We start from the raw sequence: 19,348 nt of genomic DNA on the forward strand, positions 1-19,348 counted from the left end.
TGTCTTGTGGTCCATCCCTGAATCACACAAAATGATACGCTGAGTATATGGACAAAAAGGGAATTATGCCTGGCAGTGTAGGGAGAGTGCTTTGTTGAAACAAGGAAGGCTGTGGGTATCAGGGAAGTTTAGGCCAATGTACACAGTTGGTCACTGTAAGCACAGTTTGTTGCAAGCAGTGTTGATGCCAGAGTTGTGTGCAAAGTTCCTCTCTTCCTTTTCGTTTCTGTTACACACTCCTCCTGCTTTCTTCTATTTTCTAATATGGTAGTTGTAAGATGTGGTACAGTGCTGACAAAGTAAAATGTACATCAGTGTTAAAGCAGTACATTTTGGCTTAAGATTTTTAACTTTGACACTGGCTCAGAGCAGCCTTGAAAGGTGTTGAGATATCATGGATGAGATGGGTCATTGGCCAGCTCTAGGTCCCTTGAAGTTCAGTGGGCAAGACAGCAGAAAATCTACGTAAGATAAATATTGTCTGAAATTATGTATGGCATGATGGGAGAATGTACCTGGTATTAGGGAGTTACATCAAGGAGGAAGTATTGTGGAGTATTAAAGAGTTGTATTAAGGTGCAGTGCACAGGTTGTAGCTGCTGAAGCACCTGTGGTCTGTAATTGCAGAGCTCATGTAGCATGACACACTGCATGGATGATGGATGTGGGATGCTCAACAGCATGATCCTCAGCACCTTACAAAGTGTCATCATGCCATTCACTTGGGTCGACAGAGCTGCTCCCACAGGTGGAAGTGCTTATAAAGCATAAGAGTCCAACTAGCAATTATAAAAAGCTGCACAAAGCAATTACACAGAAAATAACCAGTAAAAATGTCAAATTGCCTGAGCAAGCTATGTATCCAATGCACACTGACTTCCCACCCTCAGCACTTCAGGTACGAGGTCTGACAGTTCACAAACTTTCAAAACTCATGTTACACTGATGATGGTGTCACCAATGATGGCACGCAGATCAACAGCCAAACTACCTTAATCTCAGTGAATAAACATATGTAGCCATAACAGCTTAATTTGAAAGTGGCACATGGTGGATCGTCTCACCGGAAGTGGGAAATGTGTTGGGCAATCTCCTATGCAGAGTCTGGTGAGCAGCACATTCTATCGGTGAGATTGGGATGAAGTCCACCACACCTGCATGGTTGGTTTGAGTGATCACTTATAACCATTCAGTTTCCCTCTGACACATGATTATTCTATCTACACTGAGATGAAGGCACGCAAGGGGATGGCATGTCATAGCAGAACACAATCCCTGTTGGCTGGTTTGTCAGCTGTGTCATTTCCTTGTATCCTGTGTTCAGTTACCCAGCGTAAGACCACCTTCTTGCCTTTGTGTTGGATCCGCCAAGGCGGAAATTTGTTCCATTCCTGGCTTCACATTTAGAAGTCTGATATATCCAGATGTGTGAGAAAGTTTGTAGCAAGTATCCCAAATGGCTTAGTCACAGGGGCTGGCTCCTGGACAGCCACTCAAAGTTGGGATGGACTGCCGCACTAAATGCTAATGACTGAGGCAATGATGAGCTTTTCAGGACATACTGGGCCAGAAGGAGGCACTGTTGAACATAGTGTAGTGGCCTGTAGACACAAACTCTGAACTGGGTAGGTCTGAAGGGCTCTAGCCAATATCTGAATGTCCTCATGGCAGACAGTGTCTAACATACTGAGGTAGGAAATACAGGTTAATCCCTAAACCACTCTGCCATAATCTATCATGATTTGGCAAATACCCTATAAAACTGCAAGAGGTGATACCTGTCAGCTCCCCACACAGCATTTAACAGAGTTCTTAAGAAGCCACTGATAATAATTGCAAACAGTGTGACACTGAATACACTGCCTTGGGAGACTCCAGTCTCCCGAAAACAGCAGTACACAAGGCACCAACACAATATCAAATGCATTGGTCCTCGAGGAAGGATTGGATAAGAAGTGACAGAAACCCCCACAGTCCCCATTCATTAAGTTGGCAAGGATGTTGTACCTCTAACTGGCGTCTTCCAATTTTTCAAGGAAAAAACAAACCAACCAAATGGTTTTGGTGTAAGAAAGACTCCTGTATTACCACCTCCAGTAGACTTATGTTGTCAAGGGGAGAATGATAGGACCTAAAACTGCACCAGGAGCAGCACAGGTAACTTGGAATTCGAGGAGGCAGTGGCTGACCAGGTGCTCAAGAGCCTTATCCCTACTACTCCAAAGGGCTGCACCTCAGTAACTGTTAGGGTTGGTAGAATCCTTGACTGGCTTCCATAACTGACTTAATAATGCTGCTCCTAAGTGGAGGGGTACCGTCCATCAAACCAGATCTGTTTGAGGAGGATAGGAGTTTGCCTTTGGCTCTACGGCACAGATGATGTAACATGATATAATGAATCTGATTCGGTCCTGGACCAGTGTCTCTGGGTGCGGACTGAAGTGATTTCAATTCCCACATAAAGAGTGGAAGATGGTAGACTGCCTAATTACACAACAAGAAGCAGAGCCACATCTCCACAGCCCTACGGAACATCTAAACACAAGAGTTTGTGCAGATGATGCAGCGACAGTAAAAAAGTGTTCAGGTAAAACCTGAGCCACGTCTTAAGGAGTGGCCACAAAGACTCAATTTCTCAACAAGGCCCATAATCAGAGGTGTACTGCCCTTGCCTGAAATTCCTTATTTCTTCATTCCACCAAGGAACAAGCCATTGTCTGAGGTTGTTGCTAGACTGGGCAAAGGAATCAGTGGCAGCTCAGTGGATCACACAGGTCATATAGTCCACAATCTCCTGGGCACATTCCTGTTGGTTGAAGATGGCCTGCTGACTGTATCACAACCAATTTGCCCTTTAAAGTATCAGTCTCCTGTTGACCACCATCTGTGTCAGCAGGTGTCTCCACACTAGAAAGTGGTCACTGGAAAGCAAATCTGTGCCCAGTTCCCACTGAATTGAGTCTGCAATAGCTGCAACGCAAAAACAAAGGTAAATGGCTGAGGATGAGCCTGTAGCTGTATAAAAATGTGCCATCTGACCAGAGTTTAAAAGGCAGATACCCCCTAAATTGACAAGGCAGTTGATAATTTGATCCCTGGAGCAAATGGTACCTGAGCCCCACAACACAACGTGTGCACTGAAGTCAGCCATGAGGAGGAATGGGCAGGGGAGGTGCAGAAGAGCTCTGTCAATGCACCTGCACTCAACAGATCATGAGGTGGAAGATGTAAAAAACACACTGTAATGTTAGCCGGTGTGAGAACTTCCATGGCAACTACTTATCGGGACGTGGTAAGGACAGGAGAGGAGGGGCATCTGTCATTGACGAAAACAACCACCCCATCCTTAGCCCTGCCTCCAGTAAGATCATTGTTCCAGCCCCTTAATGCAGGCTTATGGGTGACTTTAAAATGAGTTTGTTGTAGTAAGATGCAGAACGGTCTCTCTGGAGGCAGGATCTGCAATTCTTCTAAGTGAAATCAGTATCCATTTAAGTCCCACTGCAATACGGATGTCACTTTGTGAGCCACTGATTAGCAATGACTGTCCTCGTCATGCTCCCTCCCTTGGCAGGGGCGATTTATCCAAAGGATAAGCGTGAATATTATACGGTGCCTGGCTCTCCATTTCTCCCACACGGATATCAATATCGCCAACAGTAAAATCAGAAACTGAATAGGGACAATACTCTCTGATCCAATGGATATCAATATCGCCAACAGTAAAATCAGAAACTGAATAAGGACAATACTCTCTGATCCAATGGTTTAGCTGCCACTTTCTTCGATTTTCAATGACTTTTTGCATGACTTTTCCTTACAGCTTTACTGTATGATTACATGATGATGGCGTCCTCTTGGGTAAAATATTCCGGAGGTAAAATAGTCCCCCATTCGGATCTCCGGGCGGGGACTACTCAAGAGGATGTCGTTATCAGGAGAAAGAAAACTGGCGTTCTACGGATCGGAGCGTGGAATGTCAGATCCCTTAATCGGGCAGGTAGGTTAGAAAATTTAAAAAAGGAAATGGATAGGTTGAAGTTAGATATAGTGGGAATTAGTGAAGTTCGGTGGCAGGAGGAACAAGACTTCTGGTCAGGTGACTACAGGGTTATAAACACAAAATCAAATAGGGGTAATGCAGGAGTAGGTTTAATAATGAATAGGAAAATAGGAATGCGGGTAAGCTACTACAAACAGCATAGTGAACGCATTATTGTGGCCAAGATAGATACGAAGCCCACGCCTACTACAGTAGTACAAGTTTATATGCCAACTAGCTCTGCAGATGACGAAGAAATTGAAGAAATGTATGATGAAATAAAAGAAATTATTCAGGTAGTGAAGGGAGACGAAAATTTAATAGTCATGGGTGACTGGAATTCGTCAGTAGGAAAAGGGAGAGAAGGAAACATAGTAGGTGAATATGGATTGGGGGACAGAAATGAAAGAGGAAGCCGCCTGGTCGAATTTTGCACAGAGCACAACATAATCATAACTAACACTTGGTTTAAGAATCATGAAAGAAGGTTGTATACATGGAAGAACCCTGGAGATACTAAAAGGTATCAGATAGATTATATAATGGTAAGACAGAGATTTAGGAACCAGGTTTTAAATTGTAAGACATTTCCAGGGGCAGATGTGGACTCTGACCACAATCTATTGGTTATGACCTGTAGATTAAAACTGAAGAAACTGCAAAAAGTTGGGAATTTAAGGAGATGGGACCTGAATAAACTAAAAGAACCAGAGGTTGTACAGAGATTCAGGGAGAGCATAAGGGAGCAATTGACAGGAATGGGGGGAAATAAATACAGTAGAAGAAGAATGGGTAGCTTTGAGGGATGAAGTAGTGAAGGCAGCAGAGGATCAAGTAGGTAAAAAGACGAGGGCTAGTAGAAATCCTTGGGTAACAGAAGAAATATTGAATTTAATTGATGAAAGGAGAAAATATAAAAATGCAGTAAGTGAAACAGGCAAAAAGGAATACAAACGTCTCAAAAATGAGATCGTCAGGAAGTGCAAAATGGCTAAGCAGGGATGGCTAGAGGACAAATGTAAGGATGTAGAGGCCTATCTCACTAGGGGTAAGATAGATACCGCCTACAGGAAAATTAAAGAGACCTTTGGAGATAAGAGAACGACTTGGATGAATATCAAGAGCTCAGATGGAAACCCAGTTCTAAGCAAAGAAGGGAAAGCAGAAAGGTGGAAGGAGTATATAGAGGGTCTATACAAGGGCGATGTACTTGAGGACAATATTATGGAAATGGAAGAGGATGTAGATGAAGATGAAATGGGAGATAAGATACTGCGTGAAGAGTTTGACAGAGCACTGAAAGACTGAGTCGAAACAAGGCCCCCGGAGTAGACAATATTCCATTGGAACTACTGACGGCCGTGGGAGAGCCAGTCCTGACAAAACTCTACCATCTGGTGAGCAAGATGTATGAAACAGGCGAAATACCCTCAGACTTCAAGAAGAATATAATAATTCCAATCCCAAAGAAAGCAGGTGTTGACAGATGTGAAAATTACCGAACTATCAGCTTAATAAGTCACAGCTGCAAAATACTAACACGAATTCTTTACAGACGAATGGAAAAACTAGTAGAAGCCAACCTCGGGGAAGATCAGTTTGGATTCCGTAGAAACACTGGAACACGTGAGGCAATACTGACCTTACGACTTATCTTAGAAGAAAGATTAAGGAAAGGCAAACCTACGTTTCTAGCATTTGTAGACAGAGAAAGCTTTTGACAATGTTGACTGGAATACTCTCTTTCAAATTCTAAAGGTGGCAGGGGTAAAATACAGGGAGCGAGAAGCTATTTACAATTTGTACAGAAACCAGATGGCAGTTATAAGAGTCGAGGGACATGAAAGGGAAGCAGTGGTTGGGAAGGGAGTAACACAGGGTTGTAGCCTCTCCCCGATGTTGTTCAATCTGTATATTGAGCAAGCAGTAAAGGAAACAAAAGAAAAATTCGGAGTAGGTATTAAAATTCGTGGAGAAGAAATAAAAACTTTGAGGTTCGCCGATGACATTGTAATTCTGTCAGAGACAGCAAAGGACTTGGAAGAGCAGTTGAATGGAATGGACAGTGTCTTGAAAGGAGGATATAAGATGAACATCAACAAAAGCAAAACAAGGATAATGGAATGTAGTCTAATTAAGTCGGGTGATGCTGAGGGAATTAGATTAGGAAATGAGGCACTTAAAGTAGTAAAGGAGTTTTGCTATTTGGGGAGCAAAATAACTGATGATGGTCGAAGTAGAGAGGATATAAAATGTAGGCTGGCAATGGCAAGCAAAGAGTTTCTGAAGAAGAGAAATTTGTTAACATCCAGTATTGATTTAAGTGTCAGGAAGTCATTTCTGAAAGTATTCGTATGGAGTGTAGCCATGTATGGAAGTGAAACATGGACGATAAATAGTTTGGACAAGAAGAGAATAGAAGCTTTCGAAATGTGGTGCTACAGAAGAATGCTGCAGATTAGATGGGTAGATCACATAACTAATGAGCAAGTATTGAATAGGATTGGGGAGAAGAGAAGTTTGTGGCACAACTTGACCAGAAGAAGGAATCGGTTGGTAGGACATGTTCTGAGGCATCAAGGGATCACCAATTTAGTATTGGAGGGCAGCGTGGAGGGTAAAAATCGTAGAGGGAGACCAAGAGATGAATACACTAAGCAGATTCAGAAGGATGTAGGTTGCAGTAGGTACTGGGAGATGAAAAAGTTTGCACAGGATAGAGTAGCATGGAGAGCTGCATCAAACCAGTCTCAGGACTGAAGACCACAACAACAACAACAAGGGAGGAGTTGGTTGCATGAGTAGGGAGGGACAGCTAAGTGTGCCTTTGATGGTGTGCAGGCATACTGGCTGAGGTTCCAAGTGTATTGTTTACGATGTCTGAGTGATTAGGGGGTCAAGTGTAGTTTTCCCCCTGCAACACTGACAAATGCGGGTACACCTACTCACATCTGTGGTCTGGTGTGGAGGCATAACACTTGATGGCTGGCTTCTTAAGGGCCGATGCAAATGAAGTAGCATACACCAGAGGTTGCAGAGCTATGAAAGCTCTTTTAGCTTCACCATAGGGTACGCATCTCCTAAATTTCAACTCTAGAATTTTCCTTCCCTTGTTTAGGTGCTGCAGTTCCTGCTCAATACCAAGTGATCCCCATGGCAGTTTATACATTTTGTAGGAAGTGTACAGGAGCTGGGTCTCCACAATTTCCACACACAGCTCTCCCTGTTACATGCCATAGTGGTATGACCAAATCTTTGACATTTAAAATATCGCACTGGGTTGGAAATAAATGGTCGAACTTGAAGATAGATACAGCGTGCAAGAATATGTTCAGGAAATTCCAGAACGCTGAATGTTAGGATAAATGTTGTAATTTTCCCAATGTGCCATTGACTCTCCTCACATATTTCTGCATTTAAATGACACTCACATTTCTACATTATTTGTATAATTCCTCTAGGCCCTCTCCATTATATCTGAGCAGGTCACCATGCCTTTACAGAAGTTGCAGGTGTTATGCAATTCAGCTACAACAGGGTAGTCATTTAAAGCCTTGCACTGCGGAAGTGTGGACACTTATGTGACATGGCATTTCAACTGTTAGTGTTTTGATTATAAAGCCGTTTAATGCTTTTTAAGGACTCTGTAATACTCTCCAATGGCTTGTGAATAACGAAAAGGGAGGCCTTCTCTCAAAGGTTCCTTCTGCTCTCTTGATTACAATGAAAATTTTATGGCAGACTAGTGCTCTGTTGCTATAATTCTGAGACTACTACTGGGAGGGACTGACTATGCAAACTCTCTCCATTGGGTGGGTGTATGTACTACCAGACAGTACACTAGTCCTGTATGCAGTACTGAGGCCGCCCAATAGGGATCCCACGATCCGCTAGGGGAAAAAAATGTCGGCCCAGACAGAGCTGCAAGCACCTGAGCAAGTCTTGTACAACTGTGGGAGGGAGGGAGGAGGAGGAGGCCAGTGCCCCAAGGTGGACGGCTAGAGATTATTTTACTTTAACAGCAATTCAGTATACAGCACTCCTAGAAGTTGAGATTTGTCTTATAGGGGTGTGTACCTTCAGTGTAGTCAAGTCCCTGTACTCCAAAACATACAATGTTCCACTGCCACACATAATGTGGTCCCTGAAGAACACCCAGAGTTTACAAAAACAGAAGAGGTCTGGTGGCATGGACCAGTCTCCAGTTCAGGAAACCTGAGGCTAGCATGCCCAACACAACCCTAAAGAAACAGCCCTCCTTCCTCTAAGTTGTGGGACCTCTTTGTCAGGTCCCTCTTTTGAGGCCTGTTCTGCTTGAGTAGTCCCACCACAGGCAAATTACCCCCCCCCCCCCTCCCCCTCACACACACACACACACACACACACACACACACACACACACACACACACACTGAAGGTACCTACAATATAAGTTGGTGTGCCTCCAGGAGGAATGCTGAACTGGTCTCTAGGGGAAAGAGAGGTTAAGTTTAGGGGATAGTTCTCTGATCAGTGTCTGGACAATTACCAAAACCAGAGACACTTTGGCATGCAGCATATGTGACTTCTGCAGCCACAACACATTAAACTCATTCTGGTGTGAATCATTGAGTTGCCAAGTGTCACAGTGTGTGCCTCCACCCATGAGGTCACCACTGCTCTGCCATCTACTGGCAGGGCTGCCTGCCTAGGAGATCCAGCCACTGTCTGATGGACCAACGGTTGAACTGAAGCCCTCGTAGCCACCGAGTCACTGGGGAGCTGGAGAGCATCAGTCACCACCAGCAAGCCACCAATCCAGGGTTCTCTCCCTGGATGCCTGCCACATCCCATCTCGTGCCTCGGCTGGGCGGGACTTTATCATCTCGCTGGCAGCACAATAAAACCACACTGCCATACCAGCGGCTGTGACACCTGATGAGGGCCTGCAACTGTTCCAGCTTACTGGGACAACAAACAGTTACCTGTCTTGATGCAGCCACTTTACTACTCCAATGGTCTCCTGAAGCCCTCGCCGACCCATTGAATCTAGGATACCAAAGTGGGAGAGCTGAATGCCATCCTGACAACTCAAGCAAGTGGGGTGGGGGAATACGTAGTGCTGCTTGTAGAAGCAGGGACATAGTGGGAAGTATACAAAAGGGGAAAAGGATGGGGTGTTTTGGTGAAACAAAAGGCTGTGTTGTATTGGAGTGGGAGCAGCGAAAGGGATAGATAAGTGGAGAACAAGGACTACCAAAGGTTGAGGTCAGGGGTGTTACAGAACATAGGCCATATTGCAGGCAGAGTTCCCACCTGCACAATTCAGAAAAGCTCATATTGGTAAGAAGGATCCACATGGTGCAGACTGTGAAGCAGACATTGATGTGAAGCACACAGTGTGTTGGGTAGCATGTTCAGCAACTGGGTAGTCCAGCTGTCTCTCGGCCACAGTTTGTTGGTGGCCATTTATGCAGACTGACAGCTTGTTAGTCATCATGCCTACGTAAAAAGCAGCACATTGTTTAACATCCCATTGACATGTCCCTGCACGCACCTACAACAGCAGCACTGCCTCCTTACCCTTGCCACTGGATTATTACTCCCATCACACGCAGTTATAACCGGACAGACACAGTGGTGTATATGTGTGTGTGTGTGTGTGTGTGTGTGTGTGTGTGTGTGTGTGTGTGTGTGTGTAGGGGGGGAAGAGGGGGTGGGGGAACGCTTTCTACTTCAGAAGAAGGCCTTTAGTTGAAACCTAAGATGTATAGCAGTCTTTTCATTGTGTGTGTCCGAGACTCAACGTTTACTACATATTACAAGTAAAAAGTGTATGCAAAGAGGATAAAAAGCAATACATGACCCTTTGCCATATATGCGTCTAAATTTATTTTTATTCAACATTTAGGAATTAAAAATTAACAAACAAATGTGTGTATAAAACAAATTTTGCTATTCTTTAACGTGTGTACAATCAAAATATTAGTACTGATGGCACTTGACACTTATTGATACATTGGGAGATAGACCTACTGTGATGGACTGTTTCAATGTGCCACAATGTTGCATAAAATGTAAACAGTGCCCCCCCCCCCCCCCTCCCACCATTATAATACAACAGTTCCCTTGAATGAGCCTGTTTTGACTTCACTGGATACCAAACAGATGCCACCCAATGAGCTTCTTTGAGTGGCCCAAACTGAGGTACTGCCAACAGATTGGACACAACAGTTTTCCTTGCCTCTTTATTCTAGTTGTTCAATGTGTTTGGTACACAGCATGCACAAATCTTGGAGTACTCCAGTTTCTCAATAATGGCCTTCACACTGCCTTTACCAATCGATAACTGATGAAACTTTATCTGTTGTTACACAGCAGTTATCACGACACACTGGATGTTGTGTGAATTTACTGCAGTTGCTGGCCATCTGCTATATATTGCACAAGCGAACAGTGTTTGCATGTCGGTTTCCTTATAGCAATGAACCTGTCGCTTAATAGTGCTGAAGTCTGCCATAGCATGTCCATACACCGTCTTCAGCATTTCACATATGTTATTGTACATTTCACCTTCTGCAGTATGGATTTCAATCACAGAACGCTGTCTTATAAGTACATTGTGGTCAGTTATTTTCTAAACTGTGCTGCCATTTGTTGATGTAGGATGTTATTACTGGAGTATGCTGTAGAACATATTTGTGAAGTGCATCTAATTCATGATTACCAACTTAATGAAGGAGAAAAGAAATAGGTGTTACTTTCTGACCCTCTGCTGTAAATTAGGAAGTGCATTACTGACCTACATACACTATATATTAAGTTCAAATCTGGCATACCAAAGGCAATATAACACAATTGAGCACACTGGTTGGTGGCTTTGCTAAAAAATCAATGTGGGAAACCCAATATCTTTACAAATCTTCACCAACTTGGTGTACAGAAGGGCAGCAAAATGTGTCATGTTTTGTCTTTCCACAGAATACTACGTCATCAAAATTACATGACACTTCCCGCATTACTACATAATTATTTGTCAGGGCATATTAGCATAAACCTATCTTTTGAACTTGTGTTCTTAAGCTGTATCAATGGGGGTGGTGTTACATTCATTCCCCAAATTCCTTCCCATTGGGTACAGCGTCGCAGTTGTAGCACAAAGAGCTATTCACGACCAAAAACTAATCCTCATCTATTTTTTCTCCACTGATAAGGTCTCCAGCCCTATGGTTATGGATGGCAGTCACTATGTGGCTGAATGCCTCTGCCACCTTTCTGATGCTCTGATCTCTACAATCCTGTCCCAGAAGTACAGTGTGATCGTTAAAGACTCTTCGAAACATTAGGTTTCTCACAAATTCTATCATATGAATACCTTTACTCCTCGCACAGACAACCATGTGACTACCCAGCTTCCACATGGCCTGAAAGCTCCACAAAGCCAGTTGCTATTATCTCCCTAATGTATGACCCACCATAGCTGGTTGAATGTTTCCATCAAACATCCTCTGCCTTCAATGACCAACACCTCTAACCAACTTTGTGCAATCTCCCTTGCTACATCAAGGAAAACCACTTTCTTCACGGCCTTTGCATTGTTGCTGTGCCCTTAACAACATATTTTTTGCCTGTCACTGAGGATGATATGTCAATGTGTACCAACATCCCTTATGCTGACGGCTTTGCTGTCACAGAAGACTATCATTTCATCAGCCTCTTGATGCTAAACCTGCCACTTCCTTCATAAACCACATTATGAGCCATAGTAACTTCTCTTTTCTTATAAAACCTCTCTTATGGTTCAGATACATTGATGAGATCTTTATGAAAAGGATCCATAAAAATTGCCTCCAGAATCTAAATATCTGCTGCTAAACTCATTTCATATGGTGCTTCAAAGCCCAATTTTTATAGCTGTCACATGTCCCATATCAAAAAACCCTCCCCAACAGCCTTGCAACTTGAAATACTAATTGTGTGCCAAAGGCTAGAGGCAGTTGTCAGAGACTACAGACAGATAATATTTTGCACAACCACCAAATATATTTTCCTGTCCTCAGCAAAATTAGCTATGACCACAAACATATCACAGCCTGGACCTTCCTAATCTCCAATATCAACCACACCTTGAAAAACACTTCACTTAATCAGCAATTAGGGACCGTGTAGACCATGCACCAACCTTACAAACTGCCTCTAGCAGATGCTGTTCTGTGCAACTTCCAACCAGTTTCTTGTGAACCCTTGTTACTGCAGGTCTTCCCATAATCATTCTCCCTCTTGTTTGTGTTCTTCCCCAAAGGCGCAAAGCCTCTAGCCTTCCTACCAACAATAATTTTTGAATGACATCATCTGTTGATCTTGCAACATGTCCACTCCATTGTAGTTGCTTAACCTTTGCTTTTTGTATAATATTAGTCTGCTTCATCACAGTGCACATTTCCTCATATTTTAGTTTCCTCCACCCTGTTTCTCTCTTCACTGGCCCACAAATCTTTCTCTCAAACACAATCAATTGTTCTCTATCACTCTTGTTGTACTCGGTATTTTTATATCATGCACCAGCACTGGGGCAATTATTGTATTACATTATTTCATTTTAACTTCTGTTAAGATTATGTTTGCTTTCAGGATTGGTTTTAAGCTATTACATAAATTAACAGTTTGTTGTTTTACTCCTAGCTGGAAATCATTTCACCTGCTGAAACATGATCTCAGCTATCTTCAGCTTAGTCTGTCACACCTGTAAATCCCTAGGCACATTCTAATTAGTTCCGTCACTTCTGTCTTTTCTGGATTTATTCTTAAGCCCGCTTGCCCTGCACTACTGTTCACACCCTTCACCGTTTTTACATGTTCTTCACTTATTTCATCACTTCTTTTCTTGGCAACTCTGGTATAACTGTCATATCATCTGTATACACTAGCATCTGCAGATTTCCATTCAGACTGATGCTGTTTCCTACTTTTCTCGTCTTGTGTACAACTTTTTCAAGGACAGTGTTAAATAATATGGGTGACAAAGCATCACCTTGTTGTACCCCAGTTTGTATCTCTACTTTCTTTGATATTCCTCCTTGATATCTTACTATAGCTTTCACCTCTGCTGTAAATGTTTTTAACTGTTTGACGAATTTCTCACGTACTCCAAACTCCCTAGGGATGCTGTAGAAGCTCACTCTATGGACACTATTGTCTATCTTTGAAAAATCTATGACAGTGTTAAATTCCCAATACTGTCTCATATTAAATATATGGTCAATTGTAGATTTTTTTTACCTTAAACCTGGTTGGTAATTCCCTGCTATTTCATTGGCTCATGGCTCAAGTTTTTCCATTATTATTAAGAATAAGATCTTGTAGCTCATATTCAGCAGTGAAATCTATTTTACAATTATTACAGTCTTTTTTCTTTTATTTTTGTGGATTGGTAGAATGACAGCTAGCTCCCATTCTGTTGGTCTCTCTCTCTTTTTACCTTATTTTGACTAGTCTGTCCACAGCTCGTGGTCATGCGGTAGCGTTCTCGCTTCCCACGCCCGGGTTCGATTCCCGGCCGGGTCAGGGATTTTCTCTGCCTCGTGATGTTTGGGTGTTGTGTGCTGTGCTTAGGTTAGTTAGGTTTAAGTAGTTCTAAGTTCTAGGGGACTGATGACCATAGATGTTAAGTCCCATAGTGCTCAGAGCCATTTGAACCATTTTTTTTGACTAGTCTGTTCAACACCTGAACAAGTCTTTCCTCCCTCCTTGATCATCTCCTGGTACCTTCTTCTTCTTCTTCTTCTTCTTCTTCTTCAGACTATTTACTGCTTTTCTCACACCCCTTTCATTAACACCAACTGTTTCATAGTTCTTTTCTTGTTCTGTTTACTGAAACATCTCTTCTGGTTTTCTGCATTTAACAGACTAAGAACATAGTCTGTCCAACTTTCTAGGATCATTTCTTTGTCAACTCTGCCTATCTTTATCATTAATGACTAGAGACTTGTCTCTTCTTCCATTTCCCACTTGTTTGATATTTTGTATACTTTGTATACTGCTGTTTCTTTGACCTGCTGTCTCATTTTCTTTCGGCACGGGAGTCAGATGTTTCCTTTTTCCTGCCCTCAATATTCTTGTTTTGTCTCATTTCACATATTCTACATGATTTTTTCCACTGTTTATCCACCTGTTTCTGGATTTTCTTCGTCCTTTTACAGTTTCCTCATACATTTGATTAAACCAATTTCTTTTCTTCCATTTCATTTCACCTGTCACCTCTTCTGCTGTATCCGGCACCCCTTCCTTTATTCTGGTCCACTCATATCAACACCAACCACTTTGTCACTTTGTTCCTTCGGCAAAAGTGTCTCGCACATATTCCTTACAGACACATGGTACTTTCTAGCTATCTCAGTCTGATACAGTTTATATACATCAAACGTCGTGTGCTGTTGCTCATTTGTTTCCGCGCGCGCCCGCACACGCACACGCGCGCGCGCCCGCACACGCACACGCGCGCGCGCGCGCGCGCGCCCGCACACACGCGCGCGCGCGCGCGCGCCCGCACACACACACACGCGCGCGCGCGCGCCCGCACACGCACACACACGCACACACACACACACACACACACACACACACACACACACACACACACACGTGCGCGCACGCGAATGGGGTGGGGGTGTGGGAGAAAACAAAATTCGAATTTGGCGCCAAACTCTCTCGGGAACAAATCCATATTGACAGTTTAGGAAATACAACAACACAGCACTCACTGCCTTTTGCAAAGTAAAATGTTGTTAAATGATGAAATTACACAAAGTACATCTATAGGTATGCGCGCGCCCGCACACGCACACGCACACGCGCGCGCGCGCGCGCGCGACCGCACACGCACACGCGCGCGCGCGCGCGCGCGCCCGCACACGCACACGCGCGCGCGCGCGCGCCCGCACACGCACACGCGCGCGCGCGCGGTCCCGCACACGCACACACGCGCGCGCGCGCGTCCGCACACACACACGCGCGCGCGCGCGCGCGCGTCCGCACACACACACGCACACACACGCGCGTCTGCACACACACGCACACACACGCACACACACACACACACACACACACACACACACACACACACACACACACACACACACACACACGTGCGCGCACGCGAATGGGGTGGGGGTGTGAGAGAAAACAAAATTCGAATTTGGTGCCAAACTCTCTCGGGAACAAATCCATATTGACAGTTTAGGAAATACAACAACACAGCACTCACTGCCTTTTGCAAAGTAAAATGTTGTTAAATGATGAAATTACACAAAGTACATCTATAGGTATGTGCCGTGTCCTAGAATGCAAAAGAAGAAGGGTCAGTCACAACAAAACAGGAGTAGTAACAAATAGACAGGCAAAACATTTTGACACACCAAGATCACGTTTTTAAAAAAATCAAGGGATGTGTTAACGAGCCAATGAAATTCACATTTACATCATTTGGTTTGCAGATGACAAGCTATCAGTACAGGACACCATACAGTTGGTCCTGCAAAACCATGTAATATAAAAATCACAGTTTACAAAAACCACTTTCTTGAGGTCTCAATTTATTAGATCAATTACAAGCTAAAATACAATAACTTCTTACACGTTTCAATATTAGAAACCCCACTGATGACGACAAGGAGGTGCTGAAACACATCTGGGTAAAAAGAAAAAAACAATGTGTTTGCAAAATGGCGGAACCTATATCCCATAATTTAACTGAAGACGCAGAAAGAAAAGACAAGAGCTGCAAATCTGAAAGATGAAGAATTAGCCCACATTTGTTTTAAGGAATAACAAATTTTCGCTTGAATGGAGGTAAGCTTCACTTCTCATTAAAGTATAACCGTTGTATTTCAAACAGCACATAGTAAAAAAACACAACTGAAAGTTGAAACTGGAAATTAGGCATTCACAAACTTGTACAATGTTGTTGCCAGTAAGTGTGCAGTAGTAGTAGTAGTAGTAGTAGTAGTAGTGTTTCATCCTTTGTGCAAATGACACTGTTCTTACTATAATAATGGTCACACTTCAGCAAGTTTCTAAAGGAAGATCTCAAGACACGGGTATGAGCACATGGTGAAATCTGACAATGGGTAGAGGGGGCATACCTGGGACAGTACTGAACAGGGAGAGAAGTTTAAGAACCGTAACTGGTGTTGAAGCCTCGTTTGCTGACCCATCAAATAAGATGTGACAATGATGGATTTAGCAAGTTGCTTATGCCTGTGTTGGATTGTTTTTACTTTGCTTTCTCCTTCAATGTACTGCAAATTTTCTCCACTGTCAGAAAGCATATACAGTAGTTTATAAGGAGAAGATAAAATATACCTACTGGTCATGTTGATGTTGGTTCTGGTAGTGGCATATGAAGATGAACTTATGAAAGTGCAAAGGGGATGGGTGGACGAAGCAGATAATTATGACTTATTATTATATCAAATTCTGTGTTGGCTTACCTGCCATCCAGATCTCTGCAATTGACGATATGTGGATAGGAAGTTAAAAGCCTTTGTACTTGGTCTGTGTTTCCTGCCTTGGCTGCTTCCAGAAGCTGACATTCCACATCAGCACTTCCTGATGGAGGGTCTAAAGTGGGGGGAAAAAAAACACATGAAAATATTGAAAAATACAATTACACCCACAAAATAATGTTTACACTGTGTACCACTCAACAGATCTTTAACCTCAATTTCAATGCATTAAATGACACCACTAATTTGTAGCAAGTCAAACAATGTGTGGAAAGAAACATAGTGACACAGAAGATATTAGAGCTACAATCTACAAACTGTGATTTTGGATTCGATGTCTGATACACAACACCGAATATCCATCATAAAGATGTGTTTACAACGGGGTAACTTCTTCAGCCACTCCACAGAATAGGTACCAGAAACACCACCAATTGTTTGTATGGCTTAACATCAGAAGATAATCTAAATTATTTCTGTTTATCATGACCAGAAATCCAGTTTGTTCATGAGACCAAACACACTGAAGCAAAAAATTATCACTTACATCACCACTATCCTCACCCCAGAAAATACAACTACTTACAGTATCATCAGCGACTTAATTGTTATCAGCTCATACAACTCTGTGCACCAAGGCTGCAGAATGATTCTAGTGACTCCAATGTTCATCTTACATAAAGACTGCAAGGTCAGAACAAGGCAGAATAGGCATAGAAACAATTCGTTTTCTTTCACTCCATTTGTGAGTGGAACAGGAAAGGGAAAGAACAGCAATTGTACAAAGTAACCACCCACAATGTAGAGTGCATGCAGTGGCTTATGAAGTATACACATAGGTGTAGAATGTCTTTTCCCACATAGCATCTGTACCATTCCATGGACTGTACCAGGGCAATATTGCCATAAATTAGGGTGAATCATAAATGAGGAAAAATACTCAAAGGACTGCATACTACTATGTACTAAAAGTGTAGAACTACAGTTTTCTTTCCTCTTGGAATTATTATTTTTTTTAAAAAAAAGAAAATAATGTTAGTCATTTAAAGGAATAATGAAGAACATCATGACCTGCACAAGTTATTCTCTTGATTTGCATCAGGCAGTACTGGACTGATGAGGCAAGAAAGCCACCTCATTGTACAGCATGAGCAATTCTATGAGAAGCTGTGAATCACACCCTGCTACCAGTGACTGAATGTACAGTGTCATGTCACATGAAGTTCTAACTACAATCAGAAAGAGAATTCCACCAATTAAGGAACAACATTGTTTACATCAGTGCTGCATTGTTCACTCTAGCCGACATGCACTGCACCAACAGCTGCTAAAGGATGCTTTGCAATATCATATCTGTGGTAATTTTCACAAATGAGGTATATGGCAACATGCAACTTCAGGGTGTATACGCGGGCAAGGAAAAAAAATTCCCGGATTTCCCGGTTAAAAATACACTTTCTCCCGGGTGAAAACATACTTTTCCCCTGTTAAGTGGCAGTACATTGTATCTCGGAACTGTATAAGCCCTTTGAATGATTATGGTTTTATACAAGGGAGTAGAATTTCCCGGCGCTTTAGAAAAATAAACACAGGGAAAAAAACCCGCTTTGGAAAGATCTTTGATGTGCAGCAACATGTACGCTGCATATTTTTGTATTACAAAAGTATAAATTCGAATTCCACCAAACACCGCATGTTAATTTCTGAAGCATTGAAATCGAGATTGCGATGCACTTTTGCAAGCCAATCATAGTTCATGTCACGTGATCTCGCCAGCCGATGACAGCGGGTATTCAGAGCTTAGGACACGTGATGTAGTCAGCCAATAGCAACATCACTGTTAAGTAGCGCGAACACACAAACAGAAAAAGTTAATGGTTTAAATTAATATACATAGTGTTGCTACACGAAACGCAAAGCTTTCAAATATAATAGTGGTCTGTAAAATTAATACGCTGCAAGAGAATCTAAGCTTTCACATACAATGTTGGTCTTTTATGGGTGTATTACAATTTAAGATATATCACACAAATGTGTCAGTATAATTTATAATAATGACAGAAATGTCTGATCTTCTGGGCTCGAAAATCATCTAAATTGCTAGTCATCAAAGAGTTGATTTTTAAATGAGATTCAAATTCTCTGTGATTTAAGAAATTCATTGTACATTATCGCACGTTACCAGCGAGCGCCAGATGACAGGCGTCACTGCACTTGCGCAGCTACATTGTCGTAGGGAGCCCGTATGTTCGTACGTGTAAAACATTAAAAGATCGTACATTATGTCATAAAGAAACATAACATCAGAGGATACTCAAAGAGCATCGGAATTTCGTGACCCATACTAAAATGTGCACATTTAAAGTGCACATTCGTATGTCCAGATTCCCAGTTAAGTAGGCCATGACCTGATATTAAGCTTTTCAATGTGGTTTTTGGGATGTAAATTTTCTTGGAGTACCAGTACTGTGTTATCTCATATTTGGTTCTTTATTATGGCATAATGCCATACGTGCTAGAAGTTGTAAACGTGCACTTGAAATGCAGCGAACAGTGTGTGGAATTAAACACTTCATTTCAAATACAGGGTGATTCAAAAAGAATACCACAACTTTATGAATTTAAAACTCTGCAACGACAAAGGCAGAGCTAAGCACTATCTGTCGGCGAATTAAGGGAGCTATAAAGTTTCATTTAGTTATACATTTGTTCGCTTGAGGCGCTGTTGACTAGGCGTCAGCGTCAGTTGATGCTAAGATGGCGACCACTCAACAGAAAGCTTTTTGTGTTATTGAGTTCGGCAGAAATGAATCGACGACAGTTG

General features: G+C 42.5%; 1 protein-coding gene across 2 annotated transcripts in view; it reads right to left on the minus strand.

Moving 5' to 3' along the window:
* LOC124802496 (poly [ADP-ribose] polymerase tankyrase) overlaps positions 1 to 19,348 on the minus strand; it is a 295,411-nt gene that overhangs the window by 85,543 nt on the left and 190,520 nt on the right. For both annotated transcript variants that reach the window (XM_047263314.1, XM_047263313.1), the window contains exon 8: positions 16,510 to 16,639. In XM_047263314.1, the coding sequence (XP_047119270.1) occupies positions 16,510 to 16,639 (130 nt within the window). The remainder of the gene's footprint in view (positions 1 to 16,509; positions 16,640 to 19,348) is intronic.

Source organism: Schistocerca piceifrons, chromosome 6 (assembly GCF_021461385.2).
Source record: "Schistocerca piceifrons isolate TAMUIC-IGC-003096 chromosome 6, iqSchPice1.1, whole genome shotgun sequence".
Classification (NCBI taxonomy): Eukaryota; Metazoa; Arthropoda; class Insecta; order Orthoptera; family Acrididae; genus Schistocerca; species Schistocerca piceifrons.